Raw genomic sequence first — 27,352 nt, 5'->3', positions numbered from 1 at the left:
TGGAAATTCCATCGTTTTTAAATATTATTTTCCCTTTTTATTTTTCTAAACTTTATTTTTATTGTCGACACTAATTTCCACCATTTTTAGTGTCAGGATGGAGGTCTTGCTCACTCGGACCCATCACTTGTGTCTGGGATGACAGCTGCTCTCTGACACTGAGGGGACTGCCGGTCCCTTGCCAGGCCTTCGGCCAGCCCTACTGCGGGGTCAGAGTGCCAGCACAACTTGCTGGGGCTCCCGGGATCTCTTGTCTTGGGGGGAGGCTGGGGAAGCCCTTGTAGTGACTTCCATCCTCTCTGGTTTTGGGGTGTTTCTAAAAGTATTTTATTTGGAAAGAGTTTCGACTTACATGGAAGTTGTAAAACTACACAGGGCTGTTCTATATGGTCCGTTTTTATTTATAGTGACTGACATTTTACTTCGTGCTGATCCTCATTCCTAAATTGTGTCTGGACATGGTATCATTCTCCTTCACCTCAGGAACTCTGTCTAGTGTTTCTCAAGCGGCAGCTCTGCTAATTTTTTTCAGCTTAAAAGAAAAGCACTGGAAAAGAACTTTGCTTTTATTTTTGAAGACTATTTTTCTTAGGTCATAGAATTTCAGGTGGTTGTTTTTTATTTCATTCACCCCTTTAGAAGTCAGATGTCATTCATTGTCTTCTAATTTCCACAGGTTTTTTTTTTTTTTTAAAGTTTTCATCTTACTTGTTTAAAAGCAATGTATCCTTTTACTTTGGTTGCTGTGAAGATTTTCAGTTTATCTTTCATTTTCTACAATTTGTCTTCTTCATTTTCCATAACATATTATTCAGTTACTTTTTAAGATTTTATTTCTTTATTTTTAGAGAGGGGCAGGGAGGGAGAGGGAGAGAAACATCAGTGTGTGGTTGCCTCTCATGTGCTCCTTCCTGGGGACCTGGCCTGCAACCCAGGCACGTGCCCTGACTGGGAATTGAACCGGCAACCCTTTGGCTCACAGGCTGGCACTCAATCCACTGAGCCACACCAACCAGGGTTTATTCAGTTATTCTGAGGCCCTGTCGGCTAAGTCCAGTATCTGGATTTCCTCTGGTTCTGCTTCTGTTGACTTTCACATTAATAATCAAGAACATTTTCCTGCTGCTTTGCATTACCAGCCCTCTTTTCTCGAGTGCTGGAGCCTGTGAACAACACTTTGTAGAGGCTCTTAACTATGTTACTTTACTCCAGCAATCTTCAACCTTTTCCTTCTCACAGCACACATAAACTAATTACTACAATTCTGTAGCACAACAACAAAATTATACTTTTTGCCAAACTGACAAAAAATAGGTATAAATTTCATTCATTCACACTGGATGGCTACTGCTGTGTTGGCTGTTATTTTTTTAATTTGACAATCTAAGGGAAAAGGGGTCAGTGCCCCTGACTAAGCAGTCAGGTATTGTGCGTTTAAACGTTCTTGGGGCACACAGGTTGAAAACTGCTGCTTTACGCTGCAGGTCAGGTTTTGTTACATGGCACGCAGTGATAGTACAGACGGATCACCTTGAGACATCAAGGCTAGGCTTTTCTCCATGAGGAAGGCTCTATTTGTTTTGTAGAGACTTCAAGACGCGGTCCTTACTCTTCCTGCATGACGCTTACTCTTAGGTGTGACATTTCTAGGGCTGTGATGGGGGCCCAGGTTTTGCTTCGTCCTGTCAAAGTGACCCCACTCTAGATGAGTCTAACAACCAAGCCGCAAGCCCTGGAGTGCATGACCACTTCTATGCTTCCTAGAGTTCTTCCCTGAAAATGCACAGCTTAGGTTATTCAAGAACCTAAGGGAAAATTTTAGGCAGATTTTCGGGGCTTATTTTTGGTAAATATTTATTTTCCATTAGAAGATCCTTCAGAGATAGTTCAGGCTCACACTGTAGTTGCCCTGTGCCAGACCTGAAATCTCTTCTTTCTCCAAAGAGCCCTGGTTTGGTTTGGTTGTTTCTGCAGATGGTATTTTATCAGAAACCATGATCTGGACGAACGATAGGTATTCTCATTACTTCCAGGCTTTTGGAGCTGACCGGCCTTGGAGATATAAAATGTGTATTGCCCTGTTCACTCACACACCTCCATTGATCTACCTACCTGTCCTCTAGTCTGTCTGTCAAAAAGCATGAATGTATCCCAACACCTCTGAGTCCATCCAACACCACAGCGTTTGTTCTGGCCTTCTCCCCTAGTGTGTCATGTTTTTCTCTGACCGTGAAAAACTGGCTCATGACCTACGTTGTATTTACTGAGTTGCTGAACCCCACTATGCCTGTCGTTTCAGAGTTGTTAACTCATGCCAATTATGAGAAACACATTTTTGAACTAGAGTACAGGATTTTGGGACAGTTCTCTTTGTATACAGCCTTATAGTATCTTGCCAAAGTATAGTTTTCTAAAGTAAATTTGGTTTCCTTCTCACCCCCTCATCGTGGTTATGTCACTCACTTGTAACACGGTTAGGTTTGTTTGTTGTGGTTTGTGTTCCATTTTGCATTCCCTCCACTGCCTGGCGCACTGTTGTGTAGCCTGCGTTAATATCCACTCTGTGGTGTATAATTCTGTAGGTTTTGACAAATGCACAGGGTTATATATCCATCAACACAGTCACAATCAAATGTGACACACACACACGTGAACATCAACACAGTCACGATGCACAATTCCTTCACCCCAGATTCCTTCATGCTGCCGCTCTGCATTGTAGTGGCCCCCCCTCACTCCTCACCCCTGGAAGCCACTAATTTGTTATCCTTCCTGAAGTTTTAGCCTTTTCCAGAACATCATATAACAGAATCATATAATAAATAAATGGCTTTTGGTCTCTGGCTTCCTTATCAAAATGGGTCTGATTTAAACTGAAGTAGAATGTACACACAGCTCAATGTACAGATCTTAGCATATTCTGATGCACGCACATATGTGACCTACACTCCTTTCAAAGTACAGAGCATTCTCCTCGCCCCACAGAGTTCCTCCAGTGCTGCTCCTGCCTCACTTCTTCCCCCAGCCTGGGCTCAGCTGGAACCATTGTTCTCATTTTTCTTTTTCCTATCACAGATCACTTAAAAAAAAGATTTTATTTATTTCTAGAGAGAGGGGAAGGGAGACAGAGAGAGAAAAGCACTGATGTGAGAGAGAAACATTGATTGGTTGCCCCTTAAATGCACCCCGACCAGGAACCAGACCCACAACCCAGGCATGTGCCCTGACCAGGAATCGAACAGGAGACCTTTGCTTTGAGGGATGATGCCCAACCAACTGAGCCACACCAGTCAGGGCCTATCACAGATTACTTTTTTCCTGTCCTTGATGTTCATACAAATAGAATCATACAATATTTACTCCTTTGTATTTTATATTTCTTGGTATAATCCTACAATAAATTTATGTAATTCATGATAAAAGATGAAATATGTTCCTATGTACCAGGAAGTCTCATAAGTGCTTTACACAGATTAACTTACTAGACTCTCAATACTAGTCTAGGAAGTAGGCACTTTCACTGTGCCTATTTTACAGATGAAGAAACTTGGGCATAAAGTTTGTTACTTGCCTGAGATGACTGGTAAAGTCTAGTCTCCCTCCAGATGAACACTCAACCCCTGTGCCACAGGTGCTGCCTCTGCGCCAGGCACGGTGTGCAGCAGCAGGTCCACAGCGACGGATCGGACGGTGCTTGCCCTCATGGTGTTCACATCCTTGTGCTTTGGGACGGGGACTACTAGTCAAACAATAAAGAGAGTTGATCATATAGTAAGTGCCATTGAGAAAATGATTCCCCATAAACGTGGCAAGAAATGTGGGAACTGGGGACATTCATGTATTAAGGTGGGAAAGCCTCTCAGCTCAGAGGACATTTGAGCAGAGACTTAAGGGAGCTGTGAGAGCGATCCTGGTGGCTTTGTGGGCCGGGGGGGAGAGTATCAGCCTGGGCAGGACAGGGACCCTGATGCCGAGTGGCGCTGGGGTAATGGGACTATAGTGAGACCGGTGCGAGTGCAGTGGAGGAAGAACACAGGAGAGCTGGAATTCCAGGTCAGCAGTGCAGCAGACCCTGACTGTGTGGGGCCTTCTGGGAAATGGCGAGGACTTCTCATTGTACTCTCAGTGCACTGACGTGTACTGAATCAGAACGACACATGTTGCTGGGACCAGGGAGTCGGAAAGACAAATAGGAATGCTGTGCATTTGGTGACTGGAAGAAGTGCAAGGAAGAACAGGTGAGGCGAAGGACCTATTACTGAAATCTGAGGACACAACAGACAGAAATAACTGCACCCCAGGGGCTGAGAAGAGGCCGAGGGTAGCTTCCGGACTCCAGTTCTGCTGCAGGGCAAGGACAGCACACTCTGCTCCATCCCTCCAATCTCCCACCTGGGCTACCCACTAACCAACTTAAATAGCAGCACTAGGGCAATGGGCCTGTTAAAGCAGGCCGCCCAGGCTAACCTCTCAGTCACAGAGCAAAGTGGCAAAGAGTGGATCTGGAAGAACAGAGGACATTCAACACTGTCTACTCCCTTCAGCTTCTTGACATCAACTCGTGTCCTTCACCTAGTGATAAGTCTGTGTTCTCCTAAAAGATACAAAGGAAGCCTATCAACTGTGTTATTTTAGGGTAGTATCAATTTGATCACACTCACACTAGATACCTGAGGCTTTTGGTACACATTTTTTGTTTCTAACGTAAGACAGGAGGAAAGAAGGCCCATGGGGATAAGTGGGAAAAATGAACAATTAGCTAAAAATGTAGCTGCCTTCTGTTGCTGCTTCTGCACCTGGCCTGGCAGCCTCCCCTCCCCACTCATTTCGTGTGCCCCTTGTCTCTGCGGGATCCTCATCAGAATGGGATTCATTACTTGATAGTGCGAGTTTTGGTCTGGGGGAGATTTTTGCTTAAGGGACTTTATTGAGGAGTATCTCTAAAGGAGGAACCAGGATTGGGAAGAGTAAGTGACTGAACTGTAGTAAGTTAAACAGAGTTTACTTGATTCCATAGGGAGCTCTAGAGCTGGGGTGGTTTTCCAGAAGTGTCTCAGGTCGATGCAAAGGAACTGGACCTTTGTAACCAGTCACTGGAAGGGCTGCAATCTTAGGTGTGGCACTTTCCTTGGCCCAGGGAAGTCACAGAGGATGGCAGCATGAGCTATCAGCAGCCAACACTTCTGGCAGCTGGGGCAGTAAATGACTTAGTCCTGAAAAAAAGAATCTGAGAAATATACCACCTCCTCCATTTTGATCCACCACTTACTTTGCTCAGATGCACGTGCTTTTTAACATAAGTGAACACCGCGTTATGGTTGCTCTGGTTGCCCAGAGAAGCTTGCAAGAGGAGGATCACTGGGACAGACTGACAGCTCTTGACAGCAACTTTTCTCAGGGCTGCAAATGATACCTCTCATCACAGTCCTCTGCTATCCACTTCAGATGCACCTCAGCTGCTCTAGGTGGCTTACTAGGAGGGATGATCCAAAAACACCTGGTCACCCTGTCCGTCTCAGGGCACAGCTGCTACACTTGCTTATCATCCAAATTTGGGAAAGATATCAAGAGCTATCCCAGCGGACTGCCAGAGTGCCAGATGTTTCGTCTGTCTTCAATGTCTAACATAAGTCCCACATCCTCCAGGTGGCAGGGCTAAGTCACCGTGGCAGAAGCCTTGGTGACTCCTTTCCTTCTGTGCTTGTCTCACAGCAGTCATAATGTTCAGGGGCTCTCAATCTGTCTGCTTGTGGAAGTGTCCCCCTCTGGAAGCCAGGATCTTTAGGTTAATTATTTATTTTTATCCTCACCCAAGGATACTCGCCCAGAATGGGCATTGGACTGGGGATCGTTTGTGCCAGGGCTGGGGATCATACATACCCACATCAGGAATCAAACCTGCAACCCAGGCATGCAAGTCAACTGGGTATGAACCCACAAGTCTTTGGCCATGAGACGACACTCCAACTTAGCCACGCTGGCCAGGGTGGTTAATTTTATTTACATACATATTATAATTATATATATTTATATTATATATATCTATTTGGTGGTTAACTTTATTTATATATATTTATGTATTTATATTAATATTGTATGCTTTCTTCCCAAAAGCCCCATGGCCCATCATACGTGAAGGAGGCGGCAACCACTGTAGACTGCAGGTAGGAACAGCAATACTTTGGCAGCACTCAGGACAGTACAATAGCTGATGGAATTTCTGGGCAGGGGTCTAAAATTCCCACTCAGGTGATTCACATGAGTAGATTCCAAGAAGCAAGAGGAATAAACATTTCTGGACATTTTCCATTAGCCCCAGAGGATCCCCTTCTCTATCTTCTGTACCCAGGGTTAGTCGAGATAAACCACATCCGTGGGCTTTCTTACCTTATAGTTTCTGGTTGGGTTTGGTCAATGGAGAGCTTAGGCATTAAATCAAAAAATGAAAGAAAATGAAGTCTTGCTCTGGCTATTTCTTGCAGAATTGGGGCTGGGTACTATTCCTGACTTCCTCTTAGCTCCCGGTATGCACCTCTCTCATCTCCAGATTTCAATAAATTGTCCCCTCCCCTTGCCCCTTCAGGTTTAGGGGTATTAACAGAGCCCTGCCCTTACCAACTACTGCGTACCACTCACCTTTTGTGGTTCTCCTCTACCCTATCCACAACAGTATGAACAGACCCTTTACGAACACTCTGCTCAGACATTTGTTTCCTGCTGGGACTCTGACTGATATGCCAACTCACTGAAAGTGTAAGGAAAAGTCCTAACAATGACCCATAAAACCCAGTGAGACAAGAATCCACCAAGTCTGACCACATTACCTCCTACTGGTCTCTGAACGTCCCCCACTTGTCCTGCCCTGTTCGCACTGGCCTCCATGTGGTTGGCCTTTCCATATCAACACCGCTCTTGCCACACAAATTCACATGACTCACTGTCCCAACTCATTAAAATCTCTGTTCAAGGGCCCCTTAACTAAGAAGCTTTCCTTTCTAATTCTCTATAAAATAGCAAGATCCAAAACTCCCTTAACTATCTTACAGTACTTCAGTTTCTCATATAACACTTATAGTAACAATGTTATTATATGTTCTCAACTTTTCTATAACCCGTCTTTCTCCCACTGGGGTGTATTTCAATGGCAAAACTTGGATTTCATTCATTGTTACAGATACCAGTGCCTCTAACAGTTTGGCGTATAGAATACATTCAATAAAGAGGCCAGTGGTTAACTGCACAGACTGTGTGGGTTCAAACCTGGGCTCTACCGCTTACTAGCCACTGCACTCGGGCAAGTAATGTAAGTGTCCCATACCAGTTTTCTCATATGTAAAAGGGGGATATTAATGGTACATACTTTTGGAAGCTTATATTGAATACTCAGTAAGTCGACATTCATAAGGCATTCAGGAGAGTATCTAGTATATGGAAAGTGCTATTTAAACGCTTGATCATTTATTAATGTATTGAAATACCTGGCTATAAAAATATAGTCCCTATGATAAAAGGAAACAATTCACAAGAAAATAATTAATCCTGTTGCTTAGTTATAGTACATCAAAATATATAAATAAAAATGACAGAATTACAAAACTGAATGTTAATTTATAACCAAAGTGAAAGATCTGAACACACATCTATCATTAAATATTAACAAGTTTGAGCAAAAATACTCTGAATGTGTATACTGTATCAAAAAACAATGAATGTGAGTTAATGGGTGTATATATAATCTGTATTTAAAATTTATAGAATGCATAATGTTTTCAAACAAACATGGCACATTTATAAAATTTGACCAATAATAGCTTTACCAGTTAGATGTTGAATTCAGCTGGACATTAGCACAACACCTCCTCAAAAACAAACCCCCCAAATCACTTTGGCTCCAGTCTCTGAGGTTACTTTTAATCACATATGAAGCCTAGGAATAAGTCATTCAGAGTTGACACAGGCAAGGAAGCTTCTGGGGAGCCCATATCATTGTGACTTTTTAAAATTATTTTTTTTTGTCATCATAATCAAAACATAGCTCTTCCAATTCCAGGTCTTGAGCCCACTTTCAAGGGAAAACTTAGTTAAGATGCATAGAATATAAGAAAGGTGAACAAGCAGTTAGGGGACCCCCAGTGACTTCTGCCTACTTCTTATAGCCAGCACGGCAGGTCCACACACCTCTGAGCTTTAGGGAAGCTTTACATATTGAGTATTTTCAATATTGTTTGAGAACTTGAACAAAATGTTTTTTTTCTTTAAGTGAGTAAGTAGGGGAGAATGCGCATTGGGGAAGAAGCTAAAAGTAACTGCCATACTAGGATATAAAGATAAAAATGAATCGACATCACAAAGTCCACTTAGTTGACAAAAATGCAGTTACATTAAAAGCGTATAGTCCATATAATGTTTCATTATGATAAACTAAATAACTCAGCAGATATTCAGAAATACATTTGTAGCATGCTGCTATTTTAAAAGTGTAAATGATGATAAACATGTTAGATACCAAACTATGGAACATAACTTCAGGTTTATGACATAGCTATAGACATAAATGTTTATACTAAAACAAAACAACTGAAAATTCATGAGCTAACGGACCAACCTAAGGATTAGACACTGTTAAAGACAATACCACACTCAGAAGGTTGATGTTTTCCATTCCCAGTGAAGTTATTTTGTGGCTGCTCGGTGAAGCAGTGAGGCTGAGGCATCGTTGCACTGACTGCATTCCTAGTGTCTCCCTCCAGTGTGAGTTCTCACAGGTCAACAAAGACTGGAATCACAGAAAGATCTTCCAAAATTAATACGCTGACAGGTTTTGCATCCAGGGAGAATTTCATGTTTTTTTCTAATGTAGAAGCTATTATTAAAGGCATTCCCTCAATCTTTATATTCATAGGTTTCTTTGCAGTGAGTTGTTTTCTAAGAATGGGAAAAATGGAAGACTTTCCAGTACTGATAACATTTAGTCAGTCTTTCTCTCCAGAATAAATCCTCACATTTCTCAAAAATTGAGAGAACATCAAGGCTTTCCCATTGCATTCAGAATATCTCACCTTTTGCTCAGTAATGTGAATGCTTGTGCTGTAGGGTTTCACATCCTTTATATGAGTGTTTTGCTGCAGTGATTTCTTATGTGTGTCCTAAGGGATGAGTGCTCCTCAAGTTTTCTGCATTCTGATACTTGTAAAGTTTTACCCTTAGTGTGAATTGTCATGTGACTCTGTAGCGGTATCACTGAAAGCCTTCCTATAGCTATCACATTCCTCAGGTTTCTCCCCAGCACACGTTTTGTGCCCATTAAGGTGATTTTGAGCTGAAAGCTTACCACAAAGACTGCACTCATGAGTTTTTTCTCCAGAGTGAATTAACATGAGAGTTTCTGAATAATCCTTCACATCAAACAGACTGAAAGGCTGAAGGCCTTTCTCCATTGATTTCATGGCAAGCTTCTCAGATGGTTCCCAATGATCTCTCTCCTGGTATACATTCCTGTTAGTCTCCTTCCACAGTGTATCAGGACTGGTCTGTATGTCCAACACAATACGGAAGTAATACTACGTCCTTCCACAGGTCAGCCATAAAAGACAACATGGCTTCAGCACTAGCTCTCCCTTAGACCAATGCTCTGGAGGGAACCTGCTGCTATCTTATAAAAATACTTAGACCCTGTGGAGATGCCTAGATGGTGAGGAAATGAAAGTTCCCTGCCAACATCCAGCACTAACTTTCCAGGCATGTGAGTGAGCCATTCTGGAAACAAGCTCCTCAGTAGTGAAAATGCAGATTAACTGTAGCTCCTGCTGACAATCTTGACTGAGCCCTCATAACAGATCCTGTGCCAGAACTACAAAGTTAAGCCATTTATGAACTTGTGACCTACAGAAATTGAGAGATAATAAATGTCTGTTGTTAGAAGCCACTATGTTTTACAGGGACATTTGTTATGCAGCAACAGGTAACTCATACACCTAGGATGAGTTACCACAAGTCGTCTGAGGGACAAGAAATCAATGAATGCTTCCTCAGTTATTGTATTCAAATCCACCTATTATGTATTTTCTTATGCACAGAAAGGTAAGAGTTAGTGGTGAAAGATTTTCCACAATGATTACATTCATAGGGTTTTTCTCCAGTGTGAGTTCTCACATGTTTCTTAACAGCTGAGAGATTATTAAAAGCTTTCCCACAGTTACTGCACTCATAGGGTTTCTCCCCAGTATGAATTCTTCTGTGCACAGTGAGGGAAAAGCTACTGCTGAAGGATTTGCCACACTGAGCGCACATATAGGGTTTTTCTCCAGTATGAGTTCTCATATGCTGTGTCAGATAGGAGCTCTTCCTAAAGGTCTTCCCACAATCGTGGCACTCGTAAGGTTTCTCCCCTGTATGAATACTGTTGTGCCCAGTAAGGGAGGACCTCGTGCTGAAGGCCTTTCCACACTGATTACACTCATGATGATTCTCTCTTGTATGAATTCTCTTGTGGCTTTTGAGGTTACAGCTGGTACGGAAAACATGAAAACACTGGTTACATTCGTAAGGTTTTTCTCCAGTATGAATTCTTACATGCAGTCTGAGGGATGAGGGATCATTGAAGGCTTTCCCGCAGTCATTGCATTCATAGGGTTTCTCCCCATTATGTATTCTCTTATGAATAGTAAGATATGATCTACTGCTGAAGGATTTTCCACATTGGTTACAGTCATAGGGTTTTTCTCCTGTATGAATTCTCTTGTGCTGAGTAAGGTTAGATTTTGTGCTGAAAACTTTAAAACACTGATTACATTCATTGAGTTTCACTCCAACATGATTTCTTTCCTGTTGATAAAGAGATGAATGAAAACTATAATTTGTAATATTTTTCATATTTGGTTTTGTCATAAATTCTCTCTCCTAGCAATTTATTACATTATTATCACTGATGTTTTCACTGTTTTAGTGCTTGTACATGACTTCTGCCTGGTGTGAACTCTTAGAAATTCAAAACAATACATGCTTTGCCTCAAGTCCTTACCATGCTCACAGAGCATTTTTACTAATTTAAGACCACTTTATGATTCAACAGACAGTATCAGAGACACATTTAAAAATCTTAGTCACATTTAAGGAAATTATTTACTTGTGGAAACTCAGTGAAAAAAGTTTGGAACTAACATAATTTTCTCTGAATTCACCATTTTTTCACAGCATCACTCCAGAGACACTATTTTCTCTTGTGTAAATGATACTTCCTTTTAATGACTCTCCTTTTTATTTTTTGTTTTTTCTAACTTTTAGAATTCTCCTATTGTGAAAATCCAAGAATCACACATGTTAGTCTTACCGCTTTTACACCACTAGAACGTTTTTTTCTAAAAACATGCTTCTTAGGAGTTAACCATTTGGCTTTAAGTATAGTCTCCAAATCTGAAACAGATTAAAAAGGAATTTAAATTGATAGAGAAAAGAAACAGTAAAGTACATACATGAATGAAGCTAGACTCAGAGGGATTAGGGTTTTTGAGGAGGTTTGCAGTGAGAGGGATATGAGTATGAAAACTGCAGGTTTTAAAAAAGGATTCTAGAAGGATTAAGATTTATCAGAGATTTACAAAAGAAGGAATTATCAAGGATGCAAAGCATAAAGAAATAGGACAAAAAGCTCATATGAGACTTATATTTTAAAAAGGAGATGTCTTTTTTTTTTAACCTCTGAGTACAAACTAAAGTATGAGATATTGAACAGAAGTTTAAAAGGGAAAAAAGAAAGTTAAAACCAAATGTTCTTGGCCATCTACATCAGGAAAAAAAAGACATTTTCTAATGTTCTCTGATATTTCTTACTATAATAATCCCACATCCCCAATCACTGGCCACAGCTATTCCTCACAAGAGCTCATATCCATGTGGTGCTCACCTGGACAAATGTCAGGGAGAACTCCTCTCCCCTCTGCCATCACCTTGTCTTCTTGCTCCAATGGCGAGATTAGGTTGAGTTTATCAACATGATACCCTAATCATGGAGAAAAGACATGTTGAAGGGGGACTGTGTAGGTGACAAGCAACTCCATGAAACTGAAGCCAACAATTCTAGAGATGACCAAGAGTGACTTTTGGAACAGTGACTAATTATACCTAAATTCTTTTGAATATTATGACTCTCAAGGAACAAAAATACAAGCATCTTCACTCACATCTAGATGACGGCATAAATACTGTTGACCCTGGGATGAGGGTTTAGTGGCGCTGACCACCTGCATAGTGAAAAATCTACACTTAATTTGACTCCCCTAAAACTTTAGTTGTCCCTTGGTATCCATGGGGGCTGGGTCAAGGATACCCTGTGATATGAAAATCCACAGATGCTCAAGTCCTTTATATAAAATGGCATGGAACAACGCATACAGTTGGCCTTCTACATTCACAAATTCCCAACCCAAGAATTGAAAACTTCTTTTGATCTGTGGTTGGCTGAATCTTCAGATACAAAGCCTGGAATATGAAGGGCCATCTGTATATTTATTGAAAAAATCCACATATAAATGGACCCACCCAGTTCAAACCTATGTTATTCAAGGGTCAATTTAGTCCCAAAGCCTCTGACAAAGTTTAAGTGCACACTTCAGAAGCTCTAAAAGCTTTAACCATGGAGATATAAAAACAGGGTAGGAAACAGACACATTCAGTTCAGAGTGGAGACATCAGTCAGAAAGCTCTGCAAGGGTAGAGAACACGTCTGTCTCATTCATCACCATACTCCTAAACCAAGCACAGACCCAGGAACACAGAAGTGCTTAAGAAAGACTTGTGAGAAGTAATGACATCGAAAATGAGGAATATTAAACTCTAAAAGCCCATCCTGCACAAAAACTGTGAATAAACTGGCAAAAACTATCAGAATAAACTTTATTAGAACTCTGGAAACTTATCAAAAGATTACCACAACCAGGAGAATGCTTAATCAAGGGAAAAAAAAAACACAACAAATGACATTTTAACTGATCCTTGATCCACCCTGTATTCCCTCCTTTGGCTGTGACCTTGAAGACAACATGCCACATCCTAGTGCTGGAAGGAGCAGAATGGACCATTACCTCAAGGAACTGTGATAGTTTTGACCTTTCTGAAGGTCTAGCTCAAAGGGCTTGATTTCATTGATTCAATCCCAAGCTGGACAAGGGCTGAGCTGGCTACCCAGCAGGTATGCACTAAACACATTTAGAGGCAAATCTATCAACCACCACCACCTGAGGCAAGGGAAAACAGCAGAAGAAAACAAATGACTGACCAGAAACTTGGAAGGAAAAGTGTGGAATAACATATTCTGGGGAATTTTTGAAAAGCTCATTCATATTGTGGAAAAAAAAGGGGTGCTGTAATAAATCATAAATTCCTAACTGGGCAGGTCATGGTAGTTAGTCACATAACATAATTTCTTTAGGGAAAGGTTTTTTAAAGCAAGTCCTGTCCATTGGTCTTAGGCATATATGTTCACACACTTTTGAAATGCCAGAAGTAATACCCCTCGAAGGCACAACCATCCTCAAGAGAACACAATCTTAACTATCCTGTAATTTGTTCCACACCTTGCTTTTTCACACCTTTCTGTAATCTTCCTTGTGTTCCCTCCCTAATTTCAAATACATAAAAGAAACCACAAAACTGGCATTCTCTGGAGCATTTGAGGTCTTGATTCCTGGCAACTGTCTTTAGTTTTGCTTAAATGAACTCTTATAAAATTTTTGTATAGGTTTTGGGCTTTTTTTTACAGCGACAATTTTAATATAATAGCGTCATGCATTCCCAAGTTTGGGCACATGCTCAGAAAAAACCTGAAAAGGCATGAAAAGACCTGAAAAGACACCATGTCTTCAACTCTGGCTGACCTTTAGGCTCTACATAAGCAGGATGGGAAGGCTATGGCAGAGTGGAAACGCCTTTTATATATTCAGAGCCCATCTGCAGAGACTAGTTTTTTGTTTGTTCGCTTGTTTGTTTTTGTTCCAGGCATTCAAGGAGATCTCTTAACATAGCAGAGCCTTCTGTGGCCATGCACAACAAATTCAGACATTATAAATTAGTTCACAAACATCACTAAACATACATACAACATCAACTACAACAAGCAACAACAACAAACTCTGGGGAATGGAAAAATATTATTCCAGAATTGCCATATTATACTATTCCAAATGTCCAGTTTGGGGCAAATGAAATTATGAGGCAGGCAAAGATACAAATGTATGGCCCGTTATAGGAAAAAAATTAGAAATAGTCCCTGAGGAAACCTAAATATTAAATTTACTAGGTAAAAAATTTAAATTACTTTAAATATGGTTAAAGACCCAAAGGAAACCATGTACAAAGGGACGTCCACTTTAACCACCCTTATTTAACATAGTACCGGAAGTCCTAGACATAGCAATCATATAAGAAGAAATAAAAGGCATGCAAATTGTAAAGGAAGAAGTAAAGCTGTCATCATTTGAAAGTGACATAATACTGTATATACAGAACTCTAAAGATTCCATCAAAAAAACCACTAGAACTGATAAATGAATTCACTGAAGTGGCAGTATACAAAATAAATATCCAGAAATCAGTTGCACTTTTATACTCCAATAACGGACAATCAGAAAGGGAAACTAAGAAAACAGTCTCATTTACAATTGCACCACAAAACAATACTTAGGAATAAATTTAACTGAGGAGGCAAAAGACCTGTGCCAAGAAAACTGTAAGACACTAAAGAGAGAAATTGAAGAAGATATAAATAAATGGAAGCATACACCGTTCTCATGGATAGAAAGAATAGTTAAAATGTCTATGTTACCTAAAGCAATCCATAGATCAAACATAATTCCTATCAAAATACCAATGGCATATTTCACAGAACTACAACAAATAATCCAATAATGTATATGGAACCATGAAAGACCTCAAATAGCCACAGCAATCTTGAGAAAGAAGAAAAAAGTTAAAGGTACCATGATACCTGATATCAAACTATACTACAAGGCTATATAGTAGTCAAAACAGCATGGTATTGGCATAAAAACAGATACACAGATCAATGGAATAGAATAGAGAGCCCAGAAATAAGTCAACACCTATATCGTCAATTAATATTTGGCAAAGGAGACAAAAACATACAATGGGGTTAAGACAGTGTATTCAATAAATGGTGTTGAGAAAAGTGGACAAATACATGCAAAAAAATGAGACTAGACCACCTTCTTACACTATACACAATGATAAACTCAAAAAATGGACTGAAGATTTACATGGAAGCCATGAAACCATAAAAATTTTAGGAGAAAACATAGGCAGTAAAATCTTAGACATTTCTCATAGCAATATTTTTTTTTCTGATATATCTCCTCAGGAAAAGGAAACAAAAGAAAAATAAATAAGTAGGACTATGTCAAACTAAAAAATGTTTGCACAGCAGAGGAAACTATCAACTGATGAATACACAACCCAACAAATGGGAGAATGTCTTTGTCAATGATACATGTGGTGAGGGGTTAGTACCCAAAATGCATAAACAACTCATACAACCCAACACCAAAAAGGCCAAACAATCCAATTAAAAAATGGGCAAAGGACCTAAATAGGCACTTCTCCTCCTAGGACATACAAATGGCCAATAGACATATGAAAAGATGCTCAACGTCACGAATCATCAGAGAAATGCAAATTAAAACCACAATAAGACATCAGGGCATACCTGTCAGAATGGCTATCATCAATAAATCAACAAGTGCTGGCGAGGATGTGGATAAAAGGGAACCTTGTGCACTTGGTGGGACTGCAAACTGATGTAGCTCCTATGGACAACAGTATGGAGATTCCTCAAAAAACTAAATATGATATACCATAAAACCCAGAAATTCCACTTCTGGGTATTTAGCCAAAGAAAACAAAAACATGAATTTGAACAGATATATGCACCCTTATGTTTATTACAGCATTATTTACAATAGCCAAGATATGGAAGCAACCTAGGTATACATCAATAAATGAATGAATAATGAAGATGAAGTACATATGTACAATGGAATGTTATGCAGCAATAAAAAGAGTGAAACCTTGCCATTTGTGACAACATGGGTGGATCTAGGAGGTATTATGCTATATTAAATAAATCAGGCAGAGAAAGAGAAATATTGTACGGTTACACTTATATGTGGAATCTAAAAAACAAAACAAAGGAACAAACAAAACAAAAATAGACTCACAGAAACAGACCAAAGGGATGGTTACCAGAATGGAGGGAGTGGGGGCTGGGTAAAAAAGGGCAACATAGTCAATAATGTTGTGATAGGTTTGCATGGTGACAGATGATTACTAGAATTAGAGGGGTGATCACACTGCAAGCTATAGAAATGTTGAATCATTATGTTGTACACCTGAAATTAATACAACCAACATAATACTGTATACCAACTGCACTTAAATTTAACAAATTAGGAAAATGGAAAGACACCACAGAATGGAAGAAATTATTTCTGAATCATATTTTGAATAAAGGTATAGTCAGAATATATAATTAACTTTTATAACCCAGGAACAAAAAGATAAACCACCGAATTAAAAAATTGACAAAGGACTTCAACAGACATTTCTCCAAAGAAGATATACAAATAGTCAACAAGTACACAGAAAAATGCTCAAGGTCATTAGTCATGACGAAAATGCAAATCAAAACAATGAGATACCACTTATACCCACAAGAATGGCTATACTCAAAAAACAAATGTTGGGGAAGCTGCAGAGGAACCTGAACCCTCCTGCATACAATGGCGAAGATGCTGGGCAAAACAGTTGGCCATTTCTTAAAAAGCTAAACGTGGTAATACATGGATCCCAGCATCCCATTCCTAAATAAATACCCAAGAGAACTAGAAGTACAGGGTTAGGTAAAACTTGTATACGAAAATGCATAGCAGCATTATTTATAACAGTCTGGATGTAGAAACAAACCCAAATGTCTATCAACCATTGAATGGGTAAGCAAAAAGTGATATATTCATAAAAGGAAATATTCAGTGTAAAAAGGAATAAAGAACTGAAATACATTCCATAACACAGCTAAACCTTTATATATTATACTGCCTGAAATAAGTCAGACACAAAAGATCACATATTTTATGATCCAATAATATGAACTGTTCTAAATAGGCAAATTCAGAGACAGAAGCAAAGGAGTGGTTGCCAGCCACTGGGAGGGAGCAGGGAATGTAATGGGAATTGACGACTTAATGGTAATAAGGTTCTGAAACTGATGGTTGCACAACACTCTGAACATACCAAAACCACTGAGTTGTATACTCTGAAGTGGTTAAGACAGTAAATTTTATGTTATATGAACGTTACTTCAATTTGAAAAAGAAAAAGAAGGAAAGACTTGTTACCAGAGTCAGTAAATAAGTGCAGGAATGATGTCGGGCTTACCAAGTGACGCCAGGTTCCTGCAGTTCTCCAGCATCACATCTTTGTACAGTGTTTTTTGAGAAGGGTCCAGCAGTGCCCACTCTTCCTGGGTAAACTCTACACACACGTCCTCAAAGGTCACCATGTCCTACAACCAACAAAACCATTAAGGCCTAGCCGAGGACCACCCCATGAGGCCACATAGGAAAAGGGCCAAGGGTGACCAGAGTGGTGGCAGGGAGTCCAAAGCAGGTGTACTTTGTACATCCGAGTTCTGGGCTCCACTCTCATTTGCTTCTGGGTTCAGCCCTCAACGTCAAAGGTTGAGCATAGGCCTGGGACATTGCAGAAATCAGGAAATACTTGGTAAGTGTATAAATGATTTCCTAATGGCCACCATCAATTGCTTGAGTTTAGGAAGCAGTCATGTCTTTCCTTAGCATCCCCTTAAGAACTATCAGCAGAACGTGATGTAGACAGTGACCCTGCAGGAAACTTTGCAATGCAGTAAGTACTGACATCTGCTGACCTTGTTCGGGCAGCCCCTCAGACCTGGTCTGGCTGTGAGGCTCCAGGTCACTGAAGGTGACAAGTTCAGCTTTTGGCCAAAAAAAGGAATGATTTGGAAAAAGGAAAACCTGACTCACCGGTAACCAGCCTGTCAGGAAGCCATGAACAAACCCTCCCTCCTCTGTGCAGCCTTTCTGAGGAGACACTGGGCACAGGGGAGACTGAACTGGAGAAGAAATGAGTCACGGGTGAGTCACAAGGACCCGGCACTCACAAACTCCCCTCCTCCTTGAGAGCGAACATCCCCCAACACACCTGCCCTTTCATTAAGAAACCAGTGCAGGGCCCTGTCTCATCAGGGTCAGAACACAGGGCTCAAGGGTCAGAGTGCACTGAGGGAGAGACTGTTCCCATTTCACAGATGAGGAAACTGGAAATCCAAGGGATATCATCATTATTTTGTCAAGTTGGTAAAAAGAATTAGAGGTAAAATTCAAAAGCTCCGGCACATTTACTATACAGGTGACATCTCCCCAGACACTCACACCACTGAAGTCCCAAATACCAAAACCAAATTAGGTACCAGTGACCTCTGGGCTCCACTCCCGCCTCATCTGCTCAGCCCCCTCCCCCTCCCCGCTCTGTGGTACAGGGGCTTTTAACACCTGGACTCTGAGAGCCTCCACGACCCCACAGCTTACCACACGTGGGGAACAGAACCATGGCCATGATCCTGTGATTCAGATGGTAAATTTTCCCGAACCACAGGGCAGTGGGAGAACCAGGGCGCTCCTCTGCGGACTCCCACAGTGCTCTCTGGAATAAATGAGAAAATAATGAAGATTCATAGCCTCTCTCCCTCTCAGGATTACCAAGGACGACTCTCGCTTAGCCTGCCCATCATGTCCTCCTGCAAAATGCAGGGTCTTTGTTATTGGGCCTTTATTTGGCCTAGCAGATGACAGAACCAGAGCCATGTGAGGGCAAAACTGGTCTTCTGTCCACCATGGTACGATCAACGTACTATTACTGCTCCATCCCATTTTACACCTCAGCCTTACTAAGTCTCAGGGCATGTTCTTCCCATCCACGTGGTGGTCACAATCACGCTCCCAACCTCAATCCCTATTCACGCGACACTGCGGCCCCACCTCATCCTGATGGTGTCAGGCCTCACTCCACCTGAGCCGCACGCTTCCACGGGCACCGCCTCAGGCTTAGTCTCCACCCAACACTGTCCCGCTGTCCAGGACAACAGTTCAGAAAGTCCCCTCTCTTTGAACAAAACCTCCTAAATTTCTCCTCTGTTCGGTCTTTTTTTCTCCCCACATGTGCTCTTCTACCACATAAAGAACAGTCCACCTACTATCCTACTTTCTTACTACTTACCAGTTGCTTTCTCTCCTCATTTCCTGTGTATCCAGCTTGGATTACAATGTCCCTCATTTCCACAAATGTCCTTACCCCTCACCCGCCCTTCCCAGTGCTCTAGCAGCACTCCAACCAGGTGACTGCAGTCACCTGCTGCTCTGTGGCAGCACTGGGGCAGACCAGCCTGCAGGAGACCTGAGCTACTGTGACCTCTAGATAAACATGGTCAGCAACATGGAAAGGGCCCTCAATCCTGTAGGACAATCACTCCTATAAGTTGATGGAGCTTCCTACACATCACACCTTCTCTAATCTCTTTAAATTTCATACATCCTCACCTTTTCCCCTTATAGTAATCAGCTTCCTAGATGGACAATGATTCAAGCCTCCTAATATTCACACCTGCATTTCATTAGGGCTGAGCTGCGTGACAAATAAAATACTGTGGAGGTGACTTCCAAGGTTGGGTCATAATAGACACTGCAGCTTCCACCTGGGTCTCTGGCACTGCTTGCTCTGGGGAAGCCATGTTGCAAGGACACTCAAGCAGTGCTGTGGAGACAGCTACTTGGAGAGGAGCTCATGCCCCTCTCTGACAGCCAGCACGAGATGCTGGCACGTGAGTGCGCCATGTGGGAAGTGAATCCTTCAGCACCAGTGCAGCCTTCAGATGACTGCAGTCCCAGCTGGTATCTGGCTAAGAAATCACAAAAGTGCCTGAGCCAGAACCTCGAAGCTAAGATGAATTCCTGAATAACAAAAACTGTAAGAGACAGGAAATGTTTGTTGTTTTAAGCGACTAAGGTTAGCAGCAGCAGATAAGGAATACACCCTCACTTTCAGCAGATGGCTGACCCTGCACCCTACTTCTCAGAGTGATCATCACGAGAGGAATCTACCTTCTTGTCTTGCCACCAAAATGACAATCTGAACAGGGCATCCTCCATGTCTTCTGTTACAAACCAGGAGCTGTCTTCCCTTCTCTGTAAGGCCAGATTCCACAGCTTTGTTCTGGGTCCCACGCCACCTGCCTTCAGCAGCTGTACGCTACTGATGGTCTCTCGTTTACCCTCCCCTTGAAGCTCCCCCACTCTACTGAACTCAACTGCACATCATTCAAACCTAATGCAGTATTCTCAGTAGTGACGTAAGTCCACCCTAATGGTCGTTGTCTTTCCAGTTACTGCCCAGCCTTGCCCACCCACCACAGCCAGTATTTCCACTCTGTCCCATTTCTTCATGTCCCACTCACTCCTCAACAAAGTACAGTTTGTTCCCACCACTACCAATTCCATTGGTAGAAATGCCAATAATCTTCTTCAGGGATGCAGACTGCAACTACACTGATACCAGTTCTTACCAGTTGGATCAGCACAGACATGGTGGGCCACTTCTTTTACTGGCAAAGCTGCATGGAAGTGCACTCTCATACCCTGCTGGGGTACAACTCATGTGGCAGGTATTTGTCAATGTCAAGCAAAATGCAAAAGACAGTTACTTTTTCACTGTCAGTCGAACAGGTGAGCCCTGACATCTGTTGATTTTTCCTTTCATGCAATGTGAGTACCCGACTTAAGCTCTGATTGCCTGGGCAACGGCCTTTCAAAGAGGCCTCTGGTTCAAACACAGCTACCTCTCATAAACACAGCCGGCAGCCTCAGGACTAGAGAAAGAGTCCAGACCGCCTCCACACCACGAGCCTCCTATTTTAGAGACTGTGGTGGATTTCAATACTGACCCTTTGGGCTGCCTGTGTGTTTTCTCTTCCTGCACTTTAAATTCCTGTTTTTATGTTTTAAATTCACCAATAAAGAGGGAAGCCATGAAACCTTAGGCCCCTACCCTATACACCCATAAAAGCGGAACCCCAGACCCATGCTCTCTCTACCTGTGACCTCCCTGTGGGGCCCGAGCTGTGCTTTCCAGGTCTTGTAAGCAATGAACCTGTATCTTTTCAGTTTCCTGATGGTTACTGGTGAAAGGCATCTTGCAATCATAATCAAACCCACAAGGGCTGGTGTAGTCATGTCAGTTATTAATAGACTGAGATCAGTCCAAAACAGTGAGAGTATTCACTGTGGCCTTATTGACAACATCAAAGGGTTAGAAACAACACAAATGGTCACCAATAGGGAGTCAGCTCAATAAACTATGGGATACCCACATCATGAAGAAACAAGCAGCCAAAGCAAAGAAAAATATGCTTTTTAGGTATTGATAGAGTCTTAGGTCCAATAAATTTAAGTGAAGAAAAAATCAAGGTACCAAGTGGCATATTCAGAATATTTCCTTTTTATGAGAAGGGAACACCTACCTCCTCTCCCTGTAGTCACAGAATAAAATGTAATTCCATAAAGTTAGCTTCTTGAGGTCTCTGTGTGTGTCCTCCCGATACCTAAAAGATGAAAGCGATAGGGGGTGTGAGTGTGTGCAGGTGTGAGGGGAACACTAGACCCATAAGTGAGTGTGGCCAGGTGCAAAAGAGTTGTAGGGAGTCGCTGCCTCCTGGGCTCTTGTGACCCCAGATAACGCTCCCACTTCAAAGACACTGCATTCAGCTCAGAAGCTGTGGCTGTGCTACCTTACCCGGCAAAGAGTTTTGCAGATGTGATTAAGGTAAAGATACTGAGGTGGGGAGATGATCCTGGATTATCCAGGTGGGCCCAGTGTTATCACAAGGCCCCAATAAAAGGGTGGCAGGAGGGTCAGGGTCAGCAAAAGAGATGTGATGATGAATGCAGAGTTCAGAGGGTGAGAGAGAGGTGGGAAATGTTCTGCTGCTAGCTCTGAATTTGAAAAGAGGGGCACTGAGACAAGGAATGAGTGCAGGAGGCTCTACAGGAAGGACAAGGCAAGGGAACGGATTCTCCCCTAGACTCCAGAGGCAATGCAGCCCTGCCAACCCATTTAGGACTTCCGAACCCCAGAACCGCAGGAAAATAAGCCTGCAATGCTTTAAGCCACAAAGTTTATGATAATTTGTTACAGCAGCTATAGCAAACTAATACAGCTTCTCACATCAAACCCTCCCTGAGCCTCGGTGCCAGTCCAGCAGACCCACACAGCTGTGGCAGAATTTCCCTACCTGCTGCAGGTGGAGGATGGCTCCTTTCTCCCCACCAGGGACCCTGTTTGCAGTTAGGACTCATCACAGTCACTGAGCTGAGGAGAGGGAAGAGACAGGATCCAGCCAGCTCACAGAGCCCCACGAGAAAAGGAGGCTGACAAGGTGCCTGGGACTTTCAGACCCCAAGTACCCCTTCAAGGTGTTTTGGCAGCTAAAGTCTCACATGAGGACAGAAGGGGACTCTGTTTGGTTTACAGATTCAGAGACTTCTGTCCCCTCTTGGATATGTTGGTGCTGGGAGGGTCACAACAGAGAAAGGGCTACCCAATACTACTGGTGCCCCACAGAACCTTCAGTAATGACAGAAATGTTCTGTAATTCTGCTGTGTTCAATATGGCAGCCACTAGCCACAGGAGGCTACTGAGCACTTGAAATGTGGCCACTGGGACTGAGAAAATGAATTTTTAATAGTATTTTTCATTGGTTTAATTGCAATGGCTACATGTGGCCAGTGGCCACCATGGTGGACAGAGAAGCTGTAGACATTCTCAGGCATGGTTTTCTTTAGGATGCGGAGGAGGGGCATGTGAGTGGCAGAACAGGGTGAAAACATAGACCTGGGTGAGGGCGAGGCCTGCAGGTTCAGGTGGATGGGCACTAGGAGCATAGTGGGTGTCCTGTGCCTTCTGACAAATGCATGCATTCATTACGTTCTCTTAGTTCTAAACTCCAAGGTCTCTTTTTCCCTACTTCTTTCCTCCTCCACAGCCGTTATCCAGGGCTAGGGAACAACCATCTTAATTTTAAACTTCTTCCTAACACCTCCTATCCTCCCTCTTAAGTCCTTAGTCTTAACCCTGAATTCCATTTTAACCTGTGTGCAAGAGCCAAAATCACACGGCCTCTTTGGTGCCTGCTCACGGGCCCTGGAACAGAGTCCAGGGCAATGCCTGGTCTGGTCCTGCCTGCCCAGCTGATCAGCTTGGCTCATGTGCCTTCCCCATGTCGCTGTCTTGACTCCAGCCATCCTGTCTCCCCAGTTCAGGGAGCGCACCAGACCAGGTGCACTTTCAGCATTGCTCTCAGTCAGTTCTCAGCACTCTCTCGAAGGTACCCCCACACCTTCACTCCAGTCTAGTCCTAGGACCAGCTAAACCCAGTCCCAACCTCAGCTCTCAAGCTAAATATCAGTCCTTCTCAAGATGGCTGTCTTCCCTATTCCTTGAGGTTGAGTCCTCTGTGCCAAGCTCCCACATCAGTTGTGTGATTGATTATTTAGAATGCAAACTCCATGGAGGAAGACAAGGTCCGTTTGGTTCTCCCCATGCATCTGGCCTAGGGTCTGGCCCATGGAGATAATGAACTGTCCTAGTTTGCCTTTGACTGCACTGGTTTGAACACTGACTGTCCTGTACCCTGGCAAATCCCTCAGCACCGAATAAATAAGGATGGATGGCTGGTCATACTATCCACTGCATAACAAGCAAATATTCCCCTCAAGAATGAATGCTACAGGAAAGCTGATGGAGAAGGCATGCGTGGGAGTGCACTCACACACAATATTAGTAAAGCCCAACCATTGAATATAAAATTACTTAACATGCATCTCTGCAATATGAATCACCAGACTGTTATTTCAGGACAGTTTTAAGAAACAAAGTTAATTTCCATTAGAAGGTAATTGTGGAGGTCAGTCCTTGGAAACTGGTGTCCTTCAATCTGTAAGTTGTTGCTTGATCCTCCAAATGATTTCAAATCTCATTAAGAAAAAAAAAATGCACCTGCTCAAAATACATCTGGTTGCTAGTTAGTGTAGAGGTCTGTTATGGGGATGGGGCTGGATGGAGGGGAGAGATCAATAAAAGAGAGGAAGAACTCATGGGCATGGACAACAGTGGCATGTTTGTGGGGTGGAGGGAGGGGGAAGAGGGAGGGGGAGGAGGGTAAAGGAGGGGTAAATTGTAATGGATCAGACTTGACTCAGGGTGTGAGCACACAATACAATGTACAGATGTTGTGTTGTAGAACTGTGCACCTGAAACCTGTATAATTTCATTAACCAGTGTCACCCCAATACATTCAATAAAACCCCCCATAAATTTCTGTTACTGATATACGCTCAGATCATTTTTTTCCCAATGTGCCCATATTTTGAATGTTTGTGGAGGATTTATAGAGCTTTAGAAGTCAAATTCAATAGGCCTGAGGAATGCTGCTAAGTAGTCCTGCTGGTCTTGAGTTGGATGACCTATCATCCTTCATATACAGGTAAAATTAAATATTTATACTTATACAATATATCCTAACATTTTTAGTCTTATGCAATGTGAGTAAATACACATTTCTAAAGTTATACATTTTATTTATGTTTTTAGTGTGTACTTATCTATATATAAGTACATATATACATACTTTTTGCATATAACTGTATTTACTGATTTATACACACACAGTCACACACACCTTACTGTTTCCTTGAATATAATCCACCAAACATAAATCATTTTTCTTAAGATTCTCTCACTGTTAGTGGCTCTCTGGGTTTATAATCTGAGCTTGGGAGAGCCCAGTACCTGTTTTCTGCACAGCGGAGGCAGCTGGAACCTGTTGTCTCAAGTTTCACACAGCCCTCACCTGCTCACAGAGAAATCTTCCACCAGTGAGGAAAGGTGGGCCTTGATCAAGGCTGGTTTCAACTCAGACCTGAGCTCTGGCGATGCTTGTTTTGTCTGGGGCGCAAAGAAACAGCAGATTGCTCTCGAGTCCTTTTATAGGGCATAATTCGGTTGTTGAATGGAAAAGCATTCCCATTCATTTTTCTTTTCCGTATTTACTGATTAACGTGTAATTGTTGGCTGTGACTGGATTTTCCGGATCCCATCCAGCCATCTGCTCCCCGAGTGGGAGAAAGCGGGTTCGTGCTGTGTGCAGTTGGCTTGCTTAACTCATTTGGCCGGATGGTTAGTTGTTGGTGACTCCAGACACTTTAAATATGGCTTGTCACTTGGCGGCCCCTGTAAGTGACTCAGCTGACTTGTAAGGAATTCTCACAGTTCATTCAGGGACTCAGAGATTTCAAGGCCCTCGGGCAGGGTTTCCCAGCCTCGGCCCTACTGACATTTGGGGCTGGATAACTAACTGTTGTGATGGCTGAGCACTGGTGGTCACTGAGCAGCAGCCCTGGCCTCCACCCTCTAGATGCCAATAGCGGACCCCCCCGCCCCAGCCATTTGTAATAACCCAAACAATGCCACTAGACACCGCTAAAAGTCCCCTGGGGGGCCAGAATTACACCCAGTGAGGGTGATGATGGTCGGGGGGAAGCTCTCCAGGAGCGACAGCGCCATCCAGAGCAAGGAGGTAACAGCAGCTTCCGGCCGACCAGAAGGACCAGCCCAGAGGAGGAAACTGGGTCCCGGGAGGGGCGGAGAATCCCCGGGCCGCGATGGAGGTGCCCTAACCCCATGCCCCTCCCTGCACCGCCCCGGACTACCCGCGGCTCACCTAGTCCGCCCCTCGCACTGCAGCCACACGCACCACGTGAACGCGTCCCACCCAGAGAAGACCGAACACGTACCGCGCAGCCAGCCACCCACGACTGCGTCCACGGCGCCTCCCTGGGCTTCTACTTCCGGTCTCGGGCTGGCGGCTCCACACGGAAGTTTCCGGTCATGGGCTGGCCACCGCGGAGAGCGAGAATGCCGGGGTCTAGGGGCGGAGGCGGTGATCGGAGAGAGCGGGGACGGGAGGAGACCCATGGGCGGTTCGTGAGCGGACGCTAGTTTCTGGCGTCCGGGGCTAGCTAGGCTCTGGCGACCCCAGACACAGACCGCACGGTCGTGGGCTAAGGCCAGTTCTCGGAGTGCCAGGTGGGCAGGGACCAGGCTGTGGGTGGCACCAGGTCCAGGGGGCGTGGTCGTGGGTGGAGACCCTTTCTGCCCGCAGTACCGTAGAGGGGACCAGGATGTAGGCGGTACCAGGCTCAGCGGACCTGGTTTTGGGCGCGGAACCAGATTTGAGGTTAAGATTGCGGGTGGGTACCAGACCTGGGGGCGAGGCTGGAGTAGAAGGTACGAACGGTGGGAAAGACCAATTCCAGAGATGGGGATGAGGCGGGGACGGGGCTGGAATACAGTAGGCGGGCTGGACAGTGGGAAAAAAAATCAGCTCTAGGGGCGAGGCTGATGGTGGGGCTTTACCAGGATCCCTAGACTGTACAGGTAACAGGAAGGGTAACCACAAATCTTTCCTCACTTTTTCCACCACGTTCACACAGCCTCACAAAGCCTAATAGGATGACAAGCTCATGTTTATGATTTTAAATTTTTGTGCGGAGTTTTATTCTTAATTTCTTTGTAAAAAGAAATATATGCGGACCATATATTCACGTTTCTCTACAACTTGCTGTCCCAAACGAATAGAGAGGGATCTAACACTGTCGCTGTTTTATTTTAAAAATATATGTGTTTTTTTTTTTTTTTGGCGGGGAGGGACTACATCATAGATGAACATAGGAACACTTCAAAAATGGTCACAGAGTCAGTAGAATATTCTCACTCCCACCACTGTCTCCCAGTCCTTTTACCCAGTGTTGGGGGAAATCCCCCAAAGTCTAAATTCAGAATGAATTCTGAAGAACTGACACATAGCCTTACTCAAATTCGTAGGAGCTTTATTAAATTCAGAGCAGCCTTGATAGGAGAAACGTACATGGGTAAAGCAACTGCTTGTTTCCAGTGGTGGCTGCTGGGAATAAATCCACCTCCCTCCCAGGACAAGGCCTCCTTTTTATAGGGGTTAATAGTAAAACCATGTGGTGGGGAGTCACTGCAGACCACCTGCAAGAACAATGAATGCATTTCTATGTTAACATCAAGAAGTTATCCAGGCTCTATACATTCATTACCCCTTTCCTGGGGCTTGACAATTATCTCTGGGTGGCGTTCTGGCTTTCTGGGTAGTCAGCTAAACCTCAGGCTGCA

At 43.2% G+C, this 27,352-nt stretch overlaps 1 protein-coding gene across 8 annotated transcripts; it reads right to left on the bottom strand.

Annotated features, from left to right (window-relative positions):
* Window positions 1–6,230: 6,230 nt before the first annotated feature.
* Window positions 6,231–26,276, bottom strand: ZNF558 (zinc finger protein 558). 8 transcript variants are annotated; one of them, XM_036032068.1, is made up of 9 exons: window positions 25,875–26,276; window positions 25,005–25,099; window positions 21,617–21,697; window positions 18,633–18,747; window positions 18,069–18,157; window positions 17,443–17,569; window positions 11,903–11,998; window positions 11,330–11,412; window positions 6,231–10,824 (listed from the first exon to the last, which is right to left on the bottom strand). In XM_036032068.1, exons 4-9 carry the CDS (start codon window positions 18,658–18,660, stop codon window positions 10,042–10,044), a joined length of 1,206 nt encoding a protein of 401 aa, XP_035887961.1. In that variant the 5' UTR covers window positions 18,661–18,747; window positions 21,617–21,697; window positions 25,005–25,099; window positions 25,875–26,276; the 3' UTR covers window positions 6,231–10,041. The 8 variants fall into 8 exon arrangements, with proteins under 8 accessions (XP_035887961.1, XP_035887960.1, XP_035887962.1 ...); XM_036032067.1 differs by lacking the exon at window positions 21,617–21,697; XM_036032069.1 differs by lacking the exon at window positions 21,617–21,697 and having other exon boundaries at window positions 25,948–26,276.
* Between the last annotated feature and the right edge of the window lie 1,076 nt (window positions 26,277–27,352).

This window comes from Phyllostomus discolor, chromosome 8 (genome assembly GCF_004126475.2).
Source record: "Phyllostomus discolor isolate MPI-MPIP mPhyDis1 chromosome 8, mPhyDis1.pri.v3, whole genome shotgun sequence".
Classification (NCBI taxonomy): domain Eukaryota; kingdom Metazoa; phylum Chordata; class Mammalia; order Chiroptera; family Phyllostomidae; genus Phyllostomus; species Phyllostomus discolor.
This window is presented reverse-complemented; position numbering and strand designations above follow the sequence as displayed.